We start from the raw sequence: 21,722 nt of genomic DNA, 5'->3' as shown, positions 1-21,722 counted from the left end.
CCTAAACATTAGCACAGGATATATAACAAAACAGTTCTTAATGAGTCATTAAGCTACATCTTTAACTCTACACACCAGTTAAACAGGTGCTTTTGAGAGCACAGGGAGTAAAGCAGAAACACATGGCTGTGTATTAAAACTGATAAGGGAGTGAGAGTACCATACAGTAGCAGTCTGATTCTATATCAACCACGATGCATTCAAGTACATATGATTTAAAGATTTTATGAACAAGCAATCGTGGATATGTCCCTAAAAAGGTACTTTTAAGGTACTGTACTTCTTTTTATATACTGGATAGCAAAATATATTCCATGTACCTGACATACCACTGAGAGAGATTAGAAATTCAAATACAGTAATTATCTATCTTTCTACTTCATATCTCCCTGTCAGAACATACTGTAAAAGGAAACTAGTTCTTGCTTCATGAAGCACTGTTTCAGACACCTTGAGCAGGCTGTTTAATTTTAAAGCAGAGCATGACTTGGCACTTAAACCTCAACATGCAAGAGTGCGTAAATAGGTTATTGCTCACCAGGAAAAGTCAGCTGTTTTGTTTTCCACAGCACTTTCTCAGGGGAGAAAAGTGACTTTCTATCAGTGCTTGATTAGATTGGCTAAGCAAATATAAATATTCAAGGGGTTTACAGCCCTGAGCATTTTCTGAATCTCCTTTTCTTTGTAGTGCCTTTAAATATGGATACATGCTGGCTTGTAGCTGTGTGTTTCCTCCGCTCAATGATTTTCACTTTTTCTCTGAAACATCACACAGCCTGCAAGCTAACCAGGAAGTCAGACATTCCAATGATAGAGAGTGAAGGAGACATCATGGTAGGTGGCCTGTTCTCTATTCATGACACGGTGCTGGAGCCAGACTTGTCTTTCACTATGGAACCTGATGCGACACGTTGCTCTGGGTAAGTTGAGTGCAAAACGTGTGAACAAACCCAGAAAAACAAGGTAATTCCTTCCATTCTCTGTATGTCTACATGAGCAGGGATGAGCAGGCTGTGATTACTGGTCATGTGCTTTGAACTGATATTTTTTTTTATTCACGCAAAAACTTGGTTCATTTAGAAATATATTACATTTATCTTTTCAGCCATTCTGTTGGGCCTTTCCTAGAGCTGAGAGAAGTGTCCTGCTCGTACAGTATATTAAACCAATGCAAGATCTAAACCTGATCCTAAACAAGTACCTAAACTCAAAACTGATTGGATTAGTCTAGATACTCTCCCTCGCAATTAAACTGATCATCTGCATGCAAAAGAACAGGAGCTCATGCATTTAATAGAACTTACAGTAATTGAAGTTAAAGTGAAGAAATTACTAATCTAACAAGGCATATCATATTCATTATGTGTTTTTTAAAGTTTTTTTCATTATTGAATTATCTGTTGCTTAATTAAAGATGACGGCAAGCCCTCAAAGTGACCCTTACCAGGAATAAAAGGGAATAATAAAAAACAGGATTTGTGTTTTCAGGTTAAATTTCCGCACCTTTAGATGGGTACAGACAATGATTTTTGCTATTGAAGAAATCAATAAAGATGGGCACCTCCTTCCTAATATAACACTAGGATACAAAATCTATGATTCCTGCAATACACACTTCCAAGCACTGAGAGCTGCAGTCACCCTAATGAATGGACAGGATGAGTCGATCACTGTTTATAAGTGCAGCCCATCTGTGCCAGTTGTGATAGGAGATGGTGGATCAACTTTGTCAATAGTAGTAGCTCGCTTTCTGGGGGTCTTTCATGTTCCACAGGTATGCATTCTCATTTATAATATTTTTATTGTGAAGAAACTCCAGATTATTTTTTTCTGATACTAAATGCATATGTCCGTATAACAAAGACATTAATAGATCTAGGTTCACACCACAGTGAATGTGACATATAGTTATAATGTACTCTAGTTTAGAATGATACATGAAAATAGCATGTACTGTATACAAAAACAATTATTCATCTTTTGAGTGTGTAAAAAAGCATCAAGTTCTTTTTTATTTTCTATCTGTTGTACGTGCTCATTCCTCTTATTCTCTCCAGGTCAGTTACTTTTCCTCCTGCGCATGTCTGAGTAATAAGAAAGAGTTTCCTGCCTTCCTGCGAACCATCCCCAGTGACTTATTTCAAACGGACGCCTTAGTTCAGCTAGTGCGACACTTTGGGTGGACGTGGGTGGGAGTGATTGCCGGTGATGATGACTATGGTCGGCGGGGAGTCCAGACTTTCAACGAAGAGGTGCAGAGGCTTGGAGCTTGCCTTGCATTTTACGAGATCGTCCCAAAGAACCATGCTCCCGATAAGGTTGGAAAGATCGTGAAGGCTATCAAAGCTTCCAGAGCCAAAGTGGTCCTGGTGTTTTCTCTGGAGCAGGACGCTCATGCTTTGTTTCGGGAGGTGCTGCGTCAGAACCTTACGGGAATTCAGTGGATAGCCAGTGAAGCCTGGATTACGGCTTCCCTCCTCTCCACCCGGGAGTTCTCCCGAATCCTGGACGGCTCGGTGGGTTTTGCCATACGCCGGGCTGATATTCCAGGATTGAAGGAATTCCTCCTCAGTGTGCATCCCTCACTGGCACAGAAAAATCCCTTCATCCCCGAGTTCTGGGAGAAAACCTTTGGGTGTTCTTTTCAAAGAGACACAGGTTCCACGGACAAGCCCGTATGCACTGGGTCAGAGGACCTAGCCAGCGTAAGCAATATATACTCTGATGTGACACAGCTCAGAATATCATACAATGTTTACAAGTCTGTGTACACAGTCGCTCATGCTCTGCAAGACCTGCTGGAGTGTAAGGATGACAATGGGTTGTTTGCAAGTGGGCCCTGTCCAAATATCTCCAGCATCGAGCCTTGGCAGGTAAGGATCCTGTGTTAAAATCTTTTGTTTTTGTTTCTTTTGCTTATTTGCTTATGAGAATGTTACTTCCTGGAACACAGAAAGCATCACTTTGTGTCTCGGTGACGAAAGGGCAGAATAAAATTGTTTCAACAGTATACATAAACAATTTTCAAGCAATTTAAAAAGATTAACATTGAACTGTGTACTAAATAATAGTCACTACTGGATTTCGTTCATATGGAAGTCAATTAAATGTCTGCATCATAATGAATGTCTCAATGAACATACTGTATATTTTTAATTTTTTATTTTTCTAAATGCACAGCCTATAACAAGCCATTCGTAAATGTGTTATGCTATTAGACAAGAGAAAATATGAATCATTACATCTCTTTCAAATGTATCATGAAATGCAATGCCAATAACACCCCATGCTGTTTTTGTTCTTGTAAAGCTCCTGCACTACTTGAAATATGTGCAGTTCACCAATAAATTTGGTGAAGAGACCAAGTTTGATGAAAACGGAGACCCTGCAGCTATATACGATCTTATAAACTGGCAGCAAGCAGCTGATGGCTTTGTGGAGTTTGTTACTGTGGGGAAATTTGATGGGACACAACCTCTCGCCAAAAAACTGGAAATTGATGCGGAAAGAATTATATGGAATGGGAATCAAACTCAAGTAAGTCTGGAAACCTCCCAGAAGCTGGATGTGTACTTGCTTTGCTGGTGTTTTTTATTTTTTTAAATAGACGTTCTTAACTGAAGTTCAGGAAGGATAATGACAAACACAGCTAGTTTCATCCAGCTGTGTTAAATCACAATCATTGCCAACTTGTTATACTGTATATGTATATATCTCTTGCTCACACTTCTTTTCACATTTTTGGTGCATTTATTGTACTGTATATGTGCATCATGCCCCAAACAACAAAGAAGAAAGGAGAAAACAAGACAGAACAAACCAGAAAAATACTCTACTTGTCTCACATTTGATTCACGCATTATCTGTTTATACTAAACATGGACTAATTACAAGAAAATACAAATATATTCTACTCATCTCTCATTTTGTCGTGTGCATAATTTAACATGTGGACCATGCTCCATGGCTGAATAAAACCAAAACGTTTAAACTAAACAAACAAAAAGGCAAAAGTAATAGAAAGCTTCCACGCTTGTGTCTACAGTATGTTAATTTTTTTAACTGAACAAGAAAACAACCTAATGCAGAGTGAAAGAAACTCAGCAGTTTCCTTTTCAAAAACATTCCTCTACCCCCAGATACGCTCAAAGAACTTTTGGACTCCAACAAGAATTTCTGGATTCTTATCATCCTGTTGTTTCATTTTCCTCTGCTCCTCTATTGTTCCCACAGCCCTTCCCATTACTACAGCCCCTGGCATCAAATACTGGACGGTCACTGGACTGTCTACAATCGGGACGTTCTCTTCAAAAAGCAATGCACTGATTTTTTTACTCTTTCCATCTCTCTGAAGTCCATAACAAGCAAGCTCTGTCACCCAGCACACATCTGCCTCCAGTGAGCGGGATTGGTACAGCGTCTCTGCCCCGGGAAGGCTGTAGACGGGGTGCGATCGGTGCCCCCTGTTCTTGCCGGGCTGTGTTTCCCCAAAAGGAACTATAAGTCAGTTATCATAAGGACCCCTGGGTAGCCCCTGCTTCCTCCCCCAGGACCTTCCATTCAGCTTTGCCTCCTTGTCTGTTTCTCTTAACCTTCCACTCATACAGCCTGTTATTGGTCTGCTAGCGCTCATGCTTCTGTTGTTTCTCCTCCCTCTGCATTTCCTCATCCTCCTGTTCATGAATTTAATCTTCCCCTGTGCTCTCGTCAGCTTCTATCCCAGACATCCATCATAGCTCAATATCGACGTCTATCGGCCCCCAGTCTGTACAATGTCCTACCTCCAGCTTAGTCGGCAGGCGTCCTACAGTTTTAATACCTGCCTCTCCTCTTGCTGCTAAACCCCCTCACCCAGCTCGGCCCCGGGTTCCTTGCTCTCGGCCATGCTGCTGCTGGTGCCATCTCCTTTTCCCCGGGTCTGTCCGGCATCCTGCCCCTGGCACAGGCAGCAGGCATCCAACAGTTTCTCTTGTTCTCTTTTTAAAGTAATGTCCGCATCTCCATAGTGTACCTGTACATTCTGTCTATCTCTGTTTTCACATCTGTCTTTTTTGGGGGGTTCACTCCTTTCTTTTTGTGATTCCGAGTCTCCTCATCCCAAAGCCAGAAGGTTACTCCCTTATCAAGTGGATTAAAAGCCACAACATATTAAACTTTAATACTGAATACACACTAACAAAGCACCTGATTAATGGATATCACAATTCCCCAGGAAATGGTTTCCATTTTCTTTTTTAGATTTGCATAGAGTAAGACATTTAGAATGAAATATCAAGATGGAGTATTTTATATTCTGTCTTATAATTCGAATGCCCTGATGACTAAATGTATTGTCCTTTGCTTTAAACAAGTTTAATAATGTTCAAGATACAGTATTGTGTCCTGCAATACACTTACATTACAAATCTGTAGTCTAATTGGGTTTGTTAAGTACTCCATTTATATATTACATAACATTTTTATACAGTACACAAATTCAGAACACTAAAGAAGCATATGCTGTACGCAACAGTCAGAAACACAATAAGAGAATGTGCAATAATAAGCTACTATAAGAACTAAGGTGCCATTATCTAGCATTAAGGAACATTATCTAGTATTTAAAATGGTGTGATCCCCTTTAACCCCTGCTTGATGTATTTTGTTAAAGGTCATGAACAAGTACAGTGTACTGTAAGTCACTAACTCAAACAGTCCTTGTATGTCCTCTCTGACAGGTTCCAACATCTGTATGTAGCAATAGCTGCCCTCCAGGGACAAGAAAAGGAATCAAGGCTCGATATCCTGTTTGCTGCTTTGACTGTATACTCTGTACAGACGGGGAGATTAGCAACCAGACAGGTGATAAAAGTTACTTAAAACATGTTTTTAGAAACTGCAATTGTGTAAACTATTTTGTTTTAATAAGTTATTTTATTACGTACATACAGTATCAGACCTCCCTCTATTTTCAGTCTGCTTGTACAATGGAGAGTTGTAGCCATCTTATGCAGTCGAATCTTTCTCCACCTAACACAGCACAAAGATTCTATTAGACTAAGAGATGTTCTTCTTTCTGTTTTGGTATGTGAGCAATAAAAGGATATCTCCTCTCAACATCTTACAGAATGCACTTTATGGTAAAAGCCTGTAGTTGCATGTGAGATCTCAACAGTCATTTTTATGCATTTGTTGTTCTAGATTCAATAGAATGCTTCAAATGCCAGCCAGAGTTTTGGTCGAACAAAAGAAGAGATCAATGCATTCCTAAGGAAGTGGAGTACCTTTCCTACGCAGATACAATGGGTATCATCTTGTCAGCAGTGTCATTATTAGGGTCTTGTTTCACCATTGCTGTAGCCTCCATTTTTGTATATTATAGAAACACACCTATTGTAAAGGCAAACAACTCTGAGCTCAGCTTTCTCATCTTGCTTTCCCTGGTTCTGTGCTTTCTTTGTTCCTTAGCTTTCATAGGACAGCCAACAGTGTGGTCTTGCATGTTGCGGCACAGTGTATTCAGCATTGCATTTGTTCTCTGTATTTCATGTATATTAGGGAAAACCATTGTGGTACTGTTTGCATTTAAAGCAACTTTTCCAGGGAACAACAGGATGAAATGGTTCGGCCCCTCACAGCAGAGAATTATCATCTTTCTCTGTACTTCGGTTCAAATCCTGAACTGCACAGTGTGGCTGGCTGTGGCTCCTCCTTCTCCTAAGAAATCTCTCACTTATGAAAGTTCCAAAATTGTTCTGCAGTGTGATGTTGGATCAGTTCTGTTTTTTTGTCTTGTTCTTGGGTACATTGGTTTTCTCTCACTTCTGTGCTTTTTGCTTGCTTTCTTAGCCCGGAAGCTACCAGATAACTTCAACGAGGCAAAATTTATTACATTCAGTATGCTCATTTTCTTTGCAGTGTGGATAGCGTTTGTGCCTGCCTATGTGAGCTCACCAGGGAAGTACACCGTTGCAACAGAAATATTTGCAATTTTGTCCTCCAGTTTTGGACTTCTGGTCTGTTTGTTTTTCCCAAAATGCTACATTATTTTACTAAAGCCAGAAAAAAATTCTAAAAAACACATCATGGGAAAAACAGCATCAGTAATACGATTATAAATGCATTCCTCTATTAAATTAACACAAGTTTAAGCTTTACCTCATACCTGTTTTTGTTTTCATTCCAACAGCACTCTTGGTCTCCAATGATCAAACAATTTGCTTAATTAGAACTTTTAATCATCTCCAGTTCTTAAACACTGTGAGATCTCTAGGGATCTGAAAACCATTTATGCCTGACATTTTGACCTGAAATTTTTATACTTTTTGAAAACGTAAATTATGAGTTTAATAACATTTTTATTTTAAGCTCAGTGACTGATTACTCCACCAGAACAACAACCGTCAAGCACATGGGTGCTGCAGGAGAGAAGAGTGGGGAAATTCTCGTTTAACATCTGCCTTTTCGGTTGTTCTGCGTTCTTAAGAGACTTGATACAGTATAAGTCAATAGAATTCTCCTGATATGAACATAAGCCATTTCAATAAGGAGAGAAGCACATGGAATGCTGTCAAGTGGAGCAGATACAGGGTGCAATCTGCCATACTGAAAACAGGTTGTTTGTATAAATAAAATGACCAGGAATAGCTGGTCCTCATTTACTGACACCATCCTCGTGTTTTTTCATAACTGTTGCTCTCTTGATAAGAGCAAAGGACGGCTCCTTAAAATGGTAACATTTCTCTAAATTTGACAGTGCAGCATGAACTTCCAGAGTAAAGAGGCTTTGTTTCAAGCCTGTGTTGATTTTGCTGGTGTCATCTAAATGAATCCTAGTACTGTATGTGTTGGTGAACTGTGTAAGAGAGTGAAAATTTCATGAAAATGTCTGACTTCTCATGATTCATGCTTTTTATACTAATCTGGAGTATATGCATGCATTAACAATGTCCTGCACTTCACATAGTCAATGTATAAATATGAAATCAGAAATCAATTACCATGTGAGTGGTATTTTTCTTACAAAATTATTTTTTTGTTAAATTTAAAAAATGCATTTTCATATTATGAATCTTAATAAAAACACATACAGTGATCTTGCAAAATTGGAAGTGAAGCTTCCAATGGACAAAAATGAGCTATGGAAGACAAAATTAACCAAGTGATAAGCCGAACAACCTCCTCTTTATATTGTATTATCAAGCTGTGTATAGACATATTTTATTTCTTAATAACTATGAAGATGTTTCATTGCATCCTATGCTAGGAATGTCTCACAGAGCTAATTGCATTGTGAAAAACATAAATAAATACATTGATACACACACAACCATTCAATGTTCAGAATATATTAATCTTTATTACAATTAATTATACTATATGTATAGATTTTTTATCATTATTCAGTCATCTGTTAAAATCAGTATAATAAAAGAAACTCCTAATTACCTACAGTATTACTTGAAATTTTTAACACCTTTTCCCATCATATGTTTTTTCGTATTTTTCTCAGGTCTTAATAAAATAATGTAACATTTTGGGAAAAAGATACAGGACAGGAGACCGAACGCTGATGCCAGAATAGCAAAGACCTGCACAGCTACAGTATACTTTCCTGGAGTGCTAACATAGGCTGGGATGAACGTTATCCATACTGCAAAAAATATCAGCATGCTGAAAGTTATAAACTTTGCTTCATTAAAACTGTCTGGTAATTTTCTGGCCAAAAAAGCTATAACAAAACACAGACAAGCTAACACTCCAATATAACCCAGAACACCCCAGAATCCCAACACTGACCCAACAGCGCATTCCAAGATGATCTTTTCACTTTGATACACAGTGTTATGTGCAGCATGTGGAGGGCTGGTTATCAGCCATATTATACAGATCAGAATTTGGACTGAGGTACAGACAAACACACTGGCTCTTTGCTGTGTGGGACCAAACCACTTTATGACATTGCTGCCAGGAAGAGTGGCTCTGAAAGCAATAAGCACAACCACTGTCTTTGCAAGAATGCAGGAAATGCACAGAGCAAAACTTATGCCAAACGCTGTGTACCGGACCATGCAAGACCAGTCTGTTGGCTCGCCTACGAACGGAAGTGCAATAAGGAAACACAGAATGAGGAATAGCAGCAGCAAAAAGCTCAACTCCATGTTATTTGCGCGGACGATGGGGGTGTTTCTAAAAAAGATGAACACCCCAGAAACAGCTGTGGTGACACAGGCTCCAAGTGTCAACACCACTGTCAGTACCATTCCCATTGACTCAGAATAGGACAAGAACTCCACCTCTTTTGGGATGCACTGGTCTCTTGCTTTGTTTGACCACGTCTCCAGTGGGCATTTCGTACAATCGAGGGAGTCTGTTGGGGAGGAAAGAATAAAGAAATAAGTACCTCAGAGAGTGCAAAATAATTTTCTATATAGTGCTATAAAAGAATATTGAAAATTTAGAACGTGCAAGAAAGAGAAGATTTGTTTCCAACTAACAATAAACTAATGCAATCACATGCAGTCCTTCACCTGTCTGACTGCTGATCTCCCCATCAGCACATGGGACACAGTCAAAGCAGCAGACAGGCTGTCCCTTGCGAGTGGCCTTTCTTGAACCTGGAGAACAACTGTCACTGCACACAGACCGAGGGACCTACAGGGGAGCAGTGAAACCTACTCACAAATCACACATTGTAAAAAGCATGGTGTTAAAAAGCCTCTAGTTTATTACAAGAAATCTAAATAGGAATGAAAATACAGCGGCGCCATTGATTTCTCTAATTCAGTCATTTATGAATTTCGTTACCTACTGCATGCAACAGATTCTGACCATTTTCAGCTCTATTTGCAACTACTGCATTTATACAGTGATGGCCTCCAAGTATTGACATTCCCACCCACAGCATAACTAACTGCATCCGAATAACATCATTACACTGTTCTTCCGAGTTACACAAGTAACTTTGAAGACTTCTGATAAAAATCTTCCCCAACAGTCACAGAAAACCCATGACATTAATTGTCTGTATCAAGCATAATGGTAGCATTCCTTTCTATAAAAGCACAGAAAAATAGCAAAGGAAAAGGGCCTAATGAGCTCAGCAAAGTGTGACAGGCAAAGTACAGATCATTTCAAAGTAACACTAATTCACAAAATTATTTTTCACAACTTAGTAGAGCTACAAGCCTAATTTCCAATAAACATAACATGGAGTTAAGGATCATAATTTGTTTTGTAACTAGCCAATTCTATTACTTCCTAAATCTACTGAATAACAGACTGTGAGAAATTGAATTAAAAAAAGGAATTGAAAAACTAACGTGTCTCGATTTCTATTGCAGACTATAAAGAAATTACACAAAAAAAACTCATTTCTGAAGCTGAAGGTTTCTAGAATATCAAAAACAAGTTTAGAAAAAATGAGAATGTATTACAGCATCATTTTGAAGTCTGGTCTCAAAAACTGTTGAACGACAAGGTTCTCCAAATGTTTTCTAAAATTGTTATCATGGATGTGAAAGTAAAACATACTGTAACACTCCAGGGTTCACATGGGTATACACCCTCACCTCTGCCACATCAGGTCAGCCCCCCACCATCAGGGACTCGAACCCAGGCCTCCGGCATCACTCAACAGGGACCCAGCCTCTTGAGCCAAAGGGAAATCTCCCATCAGCCCAGCGGCTGCGGTCCCTGCTGTTCACAGGGAAGGGCGGTGATGTCACCACGCTGGTAAGCCAGCTCTCGCAAGCAATGGAGGCCGTATAATAATAATAATAATAATTGCTTACACTTATATACTGTAGCAACTTTTCTGGACACTCCACTCAAAGCACTATACAGGTAATGGGGACTCCACCACCACCAGTGTGCAGCATCCACCTGGATGATGCGACGGCAGCCATAGTGCACCAGTACGATCACCACACACCAGCTCTCAGTGGGGAGGAGAACAAAGTGGTGAAACCAATTCATAAATGGGGATTATTAGGAGGCCATGATTGGTAAGGGCCAATCGAGAAATGCCCTGGGATTTTTAATGACCACAGAGTCAGGACCTCAGTTTTACGTCTCCCCCAAAGGACGGCGCCTGTTTACAGTATAGTGTCCCCATCACTATACTGGGGCATTAGGACCCACATGGACAGCAGGGTGAGCGCCCCCTGCTGGCCCCACTAACACCTCTTCCAGCAGCAACCTTAGTTTTTCCCAGGAGGTCTCCCATCCAGGTACTGACCAGGCTCACACCTGCTGAGCTTCAGCAGGTTGCCAGTTGTGAGCTGCAGGGTGATATATCTATGTGTTACAATACTTAAGGCAATGCAGCAGAATTCAAAAAAGGATAAACGAGACTAACCTGCTGGCCCCTGTGCCAACGAACAGCCGACACGTTAATTATTAGGCTATTTTCACGACCCAAAGAAGCGTCATAGTAGCCAACTTTCACCAACTCAAGCGACCCGTCGGGCCCCTCCTGCCAGTTCATGAGGTCATAGGATGCGACCGGGTCTCCGTTCTCGTCAAAGCTCACCTCTTCTCCAAGGACAGAGAACCGCACTTGCTTCATGTAATGCAAGAGCTGAAAGAAACGATGAAGGCCGGTTTAGTGATTTCACTCTTTCTGTCATGTCCTATAGTATATTTTCCTTACGCTAAGACGTACTGTACCTGCTCTGGGAGCACGTCTTTCATGTCTCCGCACGTCTGGTTTTTGAAGGGGCCGCTTCCGCTCACACATGCGCTCATATTGTGCAGTGCATGGGCAACCACATAGATGGCTTTGTAAACGTTGTAGGAAACCCTCAGCTGAGACACATCCGAGTACGCAGAGTACACACTCTCCAGGCTCTCCAGGCCGGTGCAGGGCTCCCAAGACGAAGCGGCGGTATGTACGTGGGTGTTCAAAGAGCTGTTCAATTTGCACCCAAACGTTTCTTCCCAGAATTCCGCAATGAAGGAGAATTCATGCGCGTCGGAGGGACGGAGTCGAGTCAAAAACTCTTTAAGACCAGGAATCTCTGCCTTGCGTATTGCAAACCCAATACTTCCAATTAAGAAGTCTTTGAATTCATTCCACAGGGATTTCCCTGTAGCCCAAGCTTCGCTTGATATCCATTGAATGTCTGTGATATTCTGACGTTTGAATTCACGTAAAATAGACTGCAATTGAGATTCTCCAGTAAAACCTAAAACCACCTTTGCAGAAGATCGTTTAATTACCTCTGTCACTCCAAGTATATCTCCTTTATTCAATGTAGGTGGGAGAAGTGGGTATAAGCTATGCACGCATCCCATTTTTTAGATTCTTCTATTAAAAGCTGTATTGCAAAGCGCGCGTAATCGCTTTCTTCTCCAATAACTCCTATCCAGGTCCATTTGAAATAATGGATGAGTGTAGCTATCGCCTGAATCTGAAAGGCATCACTCGGCATAGTTCTCATGAAAGTTGGGAACTCCTTCTTGTCGCTAAGACAATGACAGGAAGCGAAGTAGCTCACCTGTACGTAGAAGAGGAATAAGAAGATAAAAAGATACGGATTTTAATCATTTAAGATAAAAGTATTTCCAGTATCCATCTGGGAAAGTATTATTTATTAATGACAAACGTTATGCTTTGTACGTTTTGACATAAAAACATATTAGGAAATACCGACGCATGACAATACAACATATGTTTTTTTTTTTTAAATGGTACTCTAGCGAAAACATTCTCAATTAATACTGTATGATGTGAATGTAAATGAAACATAGGAAGGCAACTAAACTAAACTCTACTTACCAGTGGGATATGAAAGGGTCCCAAAGTTCTCAGAATTGCCACAGATCTGCTCGAACCCGCGTCTCCAATGATCACCGGGGACATCGGTCTTGCAGCGGCCGCGCAGGACAGGAGAGAGGTGTTTCCGATCTGCCCGTTTACGAGGATGAGGGAGCTCCGCAAACAGGCGTGTATGTCGTCACAGCTGTCCAGTATTCGATACCCCAGCTTCAGGTCAGGAAGAAGGTCTTTTCTTTGGTTTATTTCCTTTATGGCAAAAATCATTGTCTGCATCCAGCGCAGTGCTCGAGGACTGAAACTAAAGCACACAAGAGCACGGCTATCTTCCACGTGTCGTGTCACATATAAACCAAGGGCATTTAGGCACCAAATGACTGTTGGTGAAAACCTACAGCAACAGCGGGCGAGTATGAACCTTAACAACGTATTTCACACTGTAAAATGACTTGATGATAACCCAGGTACTTACTCTATGCAATGAGGAGGCTTGGGTCCTCTCTCAAACGACGGGGCATAGAGAGGCGATCTGTAGTGCAAAGGGAACAGTCCGCCTAGCACAACGTCCCCCTCCTGAAAAAAGGCCGCACTCTCAACCTCGCCTTGAAATCTACAAGTCACGTCGCCTGCGCCAGTGCTCTTCAAGTCTTTGAGGAAAAGAAGCGACAGAGCTATCAGCTGTGCGAGCAGGTGTGCCATTTCTGTTACAAGCGGGCTCGTCATCTGCTCGCTTTTATTATATACTGTAGACTAAAAGGCAGTTTGATCATTAAGGTCGAGATACCGTTTTAGAAAGGGCGAAAACAGTTTATTACAACGTGAAGTGATTTTACGAATCACTTGATGACTACTTGCTACGCTCACATCCCAGATGCCTGCAGGCGTACAGAAAACAATTTCCCGCGTGAATGCTGTTAATTCTGGAATATTATTCCATCACACTGACTCTCCGTGAAGACTTCACGAGCTTTCACATTCCAGCAATAATATCAACATCAGACACATAAAACGAACAGCATAACGATGGCCTCTTAGGAAATTAGTTTTACAATGGCAGTTTTTTTAATCTAATCATGCATCTTTACCGATTTTCATTATGATCGTATATATAAATTACTTTTCTGAAGTTTTTAAAGTATTGTTTCCTGTCCGGGAGAAGCAGTTCTAGCGAGAGAAGCTTTTTCGCATCGCGATTGTCGCTATCCAAGGTACTGAAGTTCACTAAATTTGAACATCAGTAGGTTGATTTGATACATTTTCGAAATCGTTAAATTTAAGCTCGAATTTATCTCATTGGCAACGTGTGATTGAAGGGTACTCACCTTTGTGCTTGGGAGGTGAAGGTGAAATTTGGAATTTTGAAAATGACATTCGATGTTTTTATTTTTTTCAGTACAGTTGAGTTTTTTAAACACAAGCAATGCATCAATGTGACTAAAGTATGATCTCAATTCGTATTGCTTATCCTGTTAGAAGTGTTGTCGATATGTGAGGTTATATTCCAAAACTCTGAAAAGACTTCTGAAGTTAGGTTCTCATGAAGTGAAAATTGGAATAACATTAAAAAAAGATTTTCGTGGTTGAGACCTTTTTCTTTCTGAATTATTGAAGGACACTGAGTTTGCTTAACTAGTGAGGGGGAGGTATTATTGTCTTAATCTTTAGCTGTGAGGGCATTGCTATACTGTAACATACAAACATGTTTTATGTATTCTTATGTATTATATGTATTCTTATTAATTTTGGATGTGGTGTGTCCTTACATTTTATATTGCGATACGTGTTTCAGTTAGACATGGAAAAACAAATGATATTGTAATTTAAGAAATTCAAAAACAAAGGAGAGAAATCATTCCAGATCATAGATTCTATAGTAAGCCTAAACTCCGAATTTTAATGGCTTAGCATTTTCTGTTCAAATGTATAACGTCCCACTTTTCGCTGTATAAGCACCCTTCACTGCTGTCCGATGTTTTTCCACGATATACCGTACCCTTTATTAACTTTCTGCTGCGCAATGTCCAATTTGCCATTAGTAAAACTCTCCATCTAGTGGACCTTGGTGGTAATTACATTGCACTCTTCCAGAGCCTGTTCTAAAAAGTTACAGAAGACGCCCATGAACATCCCTAATGTTACCCGTTAAACTGTGAAATCAATGCATCTTTTGCAACATACAGTACAGCATAACGTGGCGTAGCGAAACAGTCAAGATGAACTTCCTGCTGGACAATTTATGTCTAGGTTTCACCAGATTTTCCCATCAAAAAGAAGGGCCAATCAGCTATCATGTTCTACTGCACAGATCTCAAAGTAACACTAGGAAGGGTTAAGAAATGTAAATCAATATATTTTCAACGTTTTATTGCATAATAAAAGCATATGATAAAGGCAAATGGTAATAAAATGTAGAGAGCATGTGAGCATCTAAGCATAATCCGTGCAATATCTGTTTCAATTTTAACATGTTTTATTACTTCTAGTGTTCCTGTTTGCTTTTTCTTGTCAAAAATATAATACAGATTATCAGTCTAGAAGTATGTTGAAAGAAAACAAATAGCAACATAATTATCAAAATGGTAAGAATGGATGGCATCTTTTATGTTTATCAGACAATGAATTGACAAAGCAACTGTAAGTATTTTATTTTATTCTTGGAGATATAAATAGTAAAATTCATAACCAATCAAGTTTCATACTATTAATAATCTGTTTCTTGATTCTTTAAAGAATGTTTTTAAAGAAAGAAAATATATACCAAGAAAGAATAATGTTTTTTTTTAATTATACTTAGAAGCACACAATATTTTAATGCGATTTTGATAAAGATTCAAAACTGGATCTCTTTCTTTAATGAGTCTTATCACCCTTGCCCATCAAATACTTTTTGGTATTTTTCTCAGGTATTAATAAAATTGGTTCTCTTTCTTTCGTGTTTCTTATTACTTTTGTCCATTAAATATTTTTTTGAATTTTTCTCAGGTCTTAATAAAATAATGTAACACTTTGGGGCAAAGATACAGGACAGGAGACCGAACGCTGATGCCAGAATAGCAAAGACCTGCACAGCTACAGTATACTTTCCTGGAGTGCTAACATAGGCTGGGATGAAGGTTATCCACACTGCAAAAAATATCAGCATGCTGAAAGTTATAAACTTTGCTTCATTAAAACTGTCTGGTAATTTCCTGGCTAAAAAGGCTATAACAAAACACAGACAAGCTAACACTCCAATATAACCCAGAACACCCCAGAATCCCAGTGCTGACCCAACAGCACATTCCAAGATGATCTTTACACTTTGGTGCACAGTGTTATGTGCAGCATGTGGAGGGCTGGTTATCAGCCATATTATACAGATCAGAATTTGGACTGAGGTACAGACAAACACACTGGCTCTTTGCTGTGTGGGACCAAACCACTTCATGACATTGCTGCCAGGGAGAGTGGCTCTGAAAGCAATAAGCACAACCACTGTCTTTGCAAGAATGCAGGAAATGCACAGAGCAAAACTTATGCCAAACGCTGTGTAGCGGACCATGCAAGACCAGTCTGTTGGCTCGCCTATGAATGTAAGTGCAATAAGGAAACACAGAATGAGGAATAGCAGCAGCAAAAAGCTCAACTCCATGTTATTTGCACGGACAATGGGGGTGTTTCTAAAGAAGATGAACACCCCAGAAACAGCTGCGGTGACACAGGCTCCAAGTGTCGACACCACTGTCAGTACGATTCCCATTGACTCAGAATAGGACAAGAACTCCACCTCTTTTGGGATGCACTGGTCTCTTGCTTTGTTTGACCACGTCTCCAGCGGGCATTTCGTACAATCGAGAGAGTCTGTTAGGGAGGAGAGAATAAAGAAATAAGCACTTTAGAGAGCGCAAAATCATTTTCTACATAGTGCTATAAAATAATACTGAAAATTCAGAATGTGCAAGAAAGATTTGTTTTCAACTAACAATAAACTAATGCAATCACATGCAGTCCTTCACCTGTCTGACTGCTGATCTCCCCATCAGCACATGGGACACAGTCGAAGCAGCAGACAGGCTGTCCCCTGCGAGTGGCCTTTCTTGAACCTGGAGAACAACTGTCACTGCACACAGACCGAGGGACCTACAGGGGAACAGTGAAACCCACTCACAAATCACATGAAGTCAGTAAAAAGCATGATGTGAAAATGCATCTCCTTATATTATAAGATTTGTTAACATGAATCTAAGAGGCTTCAGTGACTTTTTAATGCAGTTATTGATGATTTCTTACCTACTAATATATAATATGACCATTTTCAGCAACATTTGCAACTACTGCATTTATAATTGCCTTCAGCTATCGAGATTCCCTACCACGGCATTACTAACTGCATCCTACAGTACACTTAATTTATTCCAATCACATGTTTACACCATTCATGTGAGATACACTGGTAACACAAAATACTTCCTATAAATCCTTTTCTTAATGGTAACAAACACCCAGATGCTGGAAACCCTGTCCAACTCATTATCATTATCATGTGTACAGTACATACAGTAGGTGACATTCCCTTCTGTGTCCTGTAAAGAAAGGACATCAGGAAATACAAAAACAAAGACACTTGTTTAGTTGAGTACAAAGGGAAAGTCACAATTATGTTTTCCCATAATATAATACTGCTACAAGCCTAATTTCCACTAAACATACCTTAGATTTAAGGATCATTAATTGTACTTAGCTAAAGACTTTATTTCATCATCAGCCTGCTGAAATTGGGTAAAATGAAAACTTACAATCACTTTAAATGCAGATTGAACATAGCGGTGAATACATTTTATGTTAAGTGAACATCTTTATATATACACATGATATATGAAGGGGAATAAACACCCTTCCAGTTACTGTAAATCATGTCTAAAGACAAAGGTTTCATGAAATAAAACATACAAAACATATATTGGAATGTATAATTAGAGCATTATTTTAATCTCCATGAACACAACCTGATGAACACCAAAATTATGTTTTCTAAAACGAGTATCCATGGCGTGAAAGTAAAACATAATAAAAGCAATGAACAAAACGCAGATTTCAAAAACGGATAAACGAGACTAACCTGATGGCCCCTGTGCCAACGAACAGCCGACACGTTAATTATTAGGCTTTTTTCACGACCCAAAGAAGCGTCATAGTAGCCAACTTTCACCAGCTCAAGCGACCCGTCGGGCCCCTCCTGCCAGTTCATGAGGTCATAGGATGCGATCGGGTCTCCGTTCTCGTCAAAGCTCACCTCTTCTCCAAGGACAGAGAACCGCACTTGCTTCATGTAATGCAAGAGCTGAAAGAAACGATGAAGGCCGGTTTAGTGATTTCACTCTTTCTGTCATGTCCTAAAGTATATTTTCCTTACGCTAAGACGTTTTGTACCTGCTCTGGGAGCACGTCTTTCATGTCTCCGCACGTCTGGTTTTTGAAGGGACCGCTTCCGCTCACACATGCGCTCATATTGTGCAGGGCGTGCGCAACCACATAGACGGCTTTGTAAACGTTGTAGGAAACCCTCAGCTGAGACACATCCGAGTACACAGAGTACACACTCTCCAGGCTCTCCAGGCCGGTGCAGGGCTCCCAAGACGAAGCGGCGGTATGTACGTGGGTGTTCAAAGAGCTGTTCAATTTGCACCCAAACGTTTCTTCCCAGAATTCCGCAATGAAGGAGAATTCATGCGCGTCGGAGGGACGGAGTCGAGTCAAAAACTCTTTAAGACCAGGAATCTCTGCCTTGCGTATTGCAAACCCAATACTTCCAATTAAGAGGTCTTTGAATTCATTCCACAGGGATTTCCCTGTAGCCCAAGCTTCGCCTGCTATCCATTGAATGTCTGTGATATTCTGACGTTTAAACTCACGTAAAATAGACTGTAATTCAGATTCCCCAGAAAAGCTTAAAACTACTTTAGCAGAAGATCGTTTTATAACCTCTGTTACCTTAAGAACATCTCCCTTATTCATTGTAGTTGGGTAGAAGTGGGTATAAGCTATGCACACTTCCCGTGTTTTACATTCTTCTGTAAAAAGCTGTATTGCAAAGCGTGCGTAATCCGTGTTCCCTCCAATAACTCCTATCCAGGTCCATTTGAAATAATGGATGAGTGTAGCTATCGCCTGAATCTGAAAGGCATCACTCGGCATAGTTCTCATGAAAGTTGGGAACTCGTTCTTGTCGCTAAGACAGTGACAGGAAGCGAAGTAGCTCATCTGTACGTAGAAGAAGAATGATGAGAAGAAACTAAAGATTTTGCTCTCTTGAGTCAGAATAAAACTATTTACAACAATGGAAACCGATTTATCAAAGAGAAATGTCAAGCTTTTAGCATTTTAAGAAAAACTGACGTATTTCCAAACAATTGATGCTCACAATAGTAAGAAATGTGTAATAAATGTAAAGTCTCCACTTAGGAGCTGAACCGGAAACCAGGGAGAAAAATACGTTTAAGACTTCTTACCAGTGGGATATGAAAGGGTCCCAAAGTTCTCAGAATTGCCACAGATCTGCTCGAACCCGCGTCTCCAATGATCACCGGGGACATCGGTCTTGCAGCGGCCGCGCAGGACAGGAGAGAGGTGTTTCCGATCTGCCCGTTTACGAGGATGAGGGAGCTCCGCAAACAGGCGTGTATGTCGTCACAGCTGTCCAGTATTCGATACCCCAGCTTCAGGTCAGGAAGAAGGTCTTTTCTTTGGTTTATTTCCTTTATGGCAAAAATCATTGTCTGCATCCAGCGCAGTGCTCGAGGACTGAAACTAAAGCACACAAGAGCACGGCTATCTTCCACGTGTCGTGTCACATATAAACCAAGGGCATTTAGGCACCAAATGACTGTTGGTGAAAACCTACAGCAACAGCGGGCGAGTATGAACCTTAACAACATATTTCACACTGTAAAATGACTTGATGATAACGCAGGTACTTACTCTATGCAATGAGGAGGGTTGGGTCCTCTCTCAAACGACGGGGCATAGAGAGGCGATCTGTAGTGCAAAGGGAACAGTCCGCCTAGCACAACGTCCCCCTCCTGAAAAAAGGCCGCACTCTCAACCTCGCCTTGAAATCTACAAGTCACGTCGCCTGCGCCAGTGCTCTTCAAGTCTTTGAGGAAAAGAAGCGACAGAGCTATCAGCTGTGCGAGCAGGTGTGCCATTTCTGTTACAAGCGGGCTCGTCATCTGCTCGCTTTTATTATATACTGTAGACTAAAAGGCAGTTTGATCATTATGGTCGAGATACCGTTTTAGAAAGGGCGAAAACAGTTTATTACAACGTGAAGTGACTTTACGAATCACTTGATGACTACTTGCTACGCTAACATCCCAGATGCCTGCAGGCGTACAGAAAACAATTTAACGCGTGAATGCTGTTAATTCTGGAATATTATTCCATCACACTGACTCTCCGCGAAGACTTCACGAGCTTTCACATTCCAGCAATAATATCAACATCAGACACATGATAAAATTAGCAACGGAAAGATTTTAATTAAGAAAATTAGTTTCGCAATGTCAATTTGATCTAATTATGCTTGGGTGTTATACAGTATGAGTATCTCAAAATTTAATGAAGTTTTTGTTTGTTGTTGTTTCTTAATTATTGTAATAATTGCTTACACTTATATAGCGCTTTTCTGGAAACTCCACTCAAAGCACTTTACAGGTAATGGGGACTCCCCTCCACCATCACCAGTGTGCAGCCCACCTGAATGATGCGACGGCAGCCATAGTGCATCAGTACGCTCACCACACACCGACTGTCAGTGGGGAGAAGAACAGAATAATAAAGCCAGTTAATATTTGGGGATTATTATTAGGGAGGCCATAATTAGTAACGGCCAGGACGCCGGGGTAACACCTCTACTCTTTTCGAGAAACGCCCCGGGATTGTTAATGACCAACGAGAGTTAAGACCTCGGTTTTACAGTTTGTCTAATCCGAACGACGGTGCCTTTTTCACAGTATAGTGTCCCCGTCACTATACTGGGGCATTAGAACCGACACAGCCCGCAGAGTGAGCGCCCCCTACTGGCCCCACTAACACCTCTTCGAGCAGCATCCCTAGGTTTTTCCCAGGAGGTCTCACATCCAGGTACTGACCAGGCTCACACCTGCTGAGCGTCAGTGGGCTGCTAGATGTGAGTTGCACAAAGACGTGGCTGCTGGCTTCATGTTCTTGTAAAGTAGTTCTAGTGAAATCTTTATTTTTGTATCGAGGTAGTCGCTACCCAATGTGCTGAGTGTTACTGTTTGGAGCATGAGTTGGACTACGTATTGTAAAATCTCTCGGTGTTCCATCTCTCTGGTTTTGTTTAAAATGTCCTTAGCAAGACAGCGGGTAATAATAAAACAATAAGCTTGTAATATTTCCTTACTATTCAGCTGTGGTGGCACTGTCATATAATTAGCCTAACAAACTAAGAATACTATAATATATATTAGTATACTATTATACTAGAATACTACTAGTGGAAAAGCTAATGTGTTATTTCACTCTATTCTGTGAACTAAAGTGAACTATTTTGCGAACTTTACTTTTCAAAAAGTTCTGAGGTGCTCTGAAAAGTTAACTTTGCCTTAAACCTTTTCAGCTATCTTGTTTAGACGTTATAGAGGAAAAAACTCTTTTATCGTAGATTTTGTAATTCCTATAATTGCCGTTATGGTGGATTTCTACTGTAACACAGCTAATAATGATAATAATGAATTCTTTTGCATGTGGTATGTTTTGACATTTCAAGGTGTGTTTCAGTCTGACATGGAAGAATAAACATTTTCCACTAAATTAAAACTTGTGGTTTTAAAAAATTAAAAACAAAGGACAGAAATACATTTTAGTATGCCTAAAATCAATATTTTCTTAGCCTAGCCTTTTCTGTTAAAAATGAGAAATTCCGATCTTTTAACTGAATAATAAGTACCCTTTATTGCTGTAC

The 21,722-nt window shown here is 40.2% G+C and overlaps 2 protein-coding genes and 1 pseudogene across 3 annotated transcripts; 1 reads left to right on the top strand and 2 right to left on the bottom strand.

The window, feature by feature from the left end:
- The first annotated feature begins 279 nt into the window (after positions 1 to 279).
- Positions 280 to 7,097, top strand: LOC148837024 (extracellular calcium-sensing receptor-like). The gene is made up of 7 exons (XM_088914248.1): positions 280 to 316; positions 776 to 920; positions 1,489 to 1,774; positions 2,058 to 2,873; positions 3,310 to 3,537; positions 5,718 to 5,841; positions 6,181 to 7,097. Exons 2-7 carry the CDS (start codon positions 808 to 810, stop codon positions 7,095 to 7,097), a joined length of 2,484 nt encoding a protein of 827 aa, XP_088770374.1. The 5' UTR covers positions 280 to 316; positions 776 to 807.
- A 1,231-nt stretch (positions 7,098 to 8,328) lies between these two features.
- LOC148837023 (extracellular calcium-sensing receptor-like) lies at positions 8,329 to 13,480 on the bottom strand (annotated as a pseudogene). The gene is made up of 6 exons (XR_016090983.1): positions 13,230 to 13,480; positions 12,761 to 13,058; positions 11,650 to 12,479; positions 11,339 to 11,560; positions 9,510 to 9,633; positions 8,329 to 9,349 (listed from the first exon to the last, which is right to left on the bottom strand). The product of XR_016090983.1 is annotated as an extracellular calcium-sensing receptor-like (transcript).
- A 2,176-nt stretch (positions 13,481 to 15,656) lies between these two features.
- On the bottom strand, positions 15,657 to 19,965 carry LOC148837022 (extracellular calcium-sensing receptor-like). The gene is made up of 6 exons (XM_088914246.1): positions 19,715 to 19,965; positions 19,246 to 19,543; positions 18,167 to 18,997; positions 17,856 to 18,077; positions 16,753 to 16,876; positions 15,657 to 16,597 (listed from the first exon to the last, which is right to left on the bottom strand). The coding sequence occupies exons 1-6, from the start codon at positions 19,963 to 19,965 to the stop codon at positions 15,657 to 15,659; spliced, it is 2,667 nt and encodes an 888-aa protein (XP_088770372.1).
- Between the last annotated feature and the right edge of the window lie 1,757 nt (positions 19,966 to 21,722).

Source organism: Atractosteus spatula, chromosome 4 (assembly GCF_055471065.1).
Source record: "Atractosteus spatula isolate fAtrSpa1 chromosome 4, fAtrSpa1.hap1, whole genome shotgun sequence".
Lineage (NCBI taxonomy): Eukaryota > Metazoa > Chordata > Actinopteri > Semionotiformes > Lepisosteidae > Atractosteus > Atractosteus spatula.
This window is presented reverse-complemented; position numbering and strand designations above follow the sequence as displayed.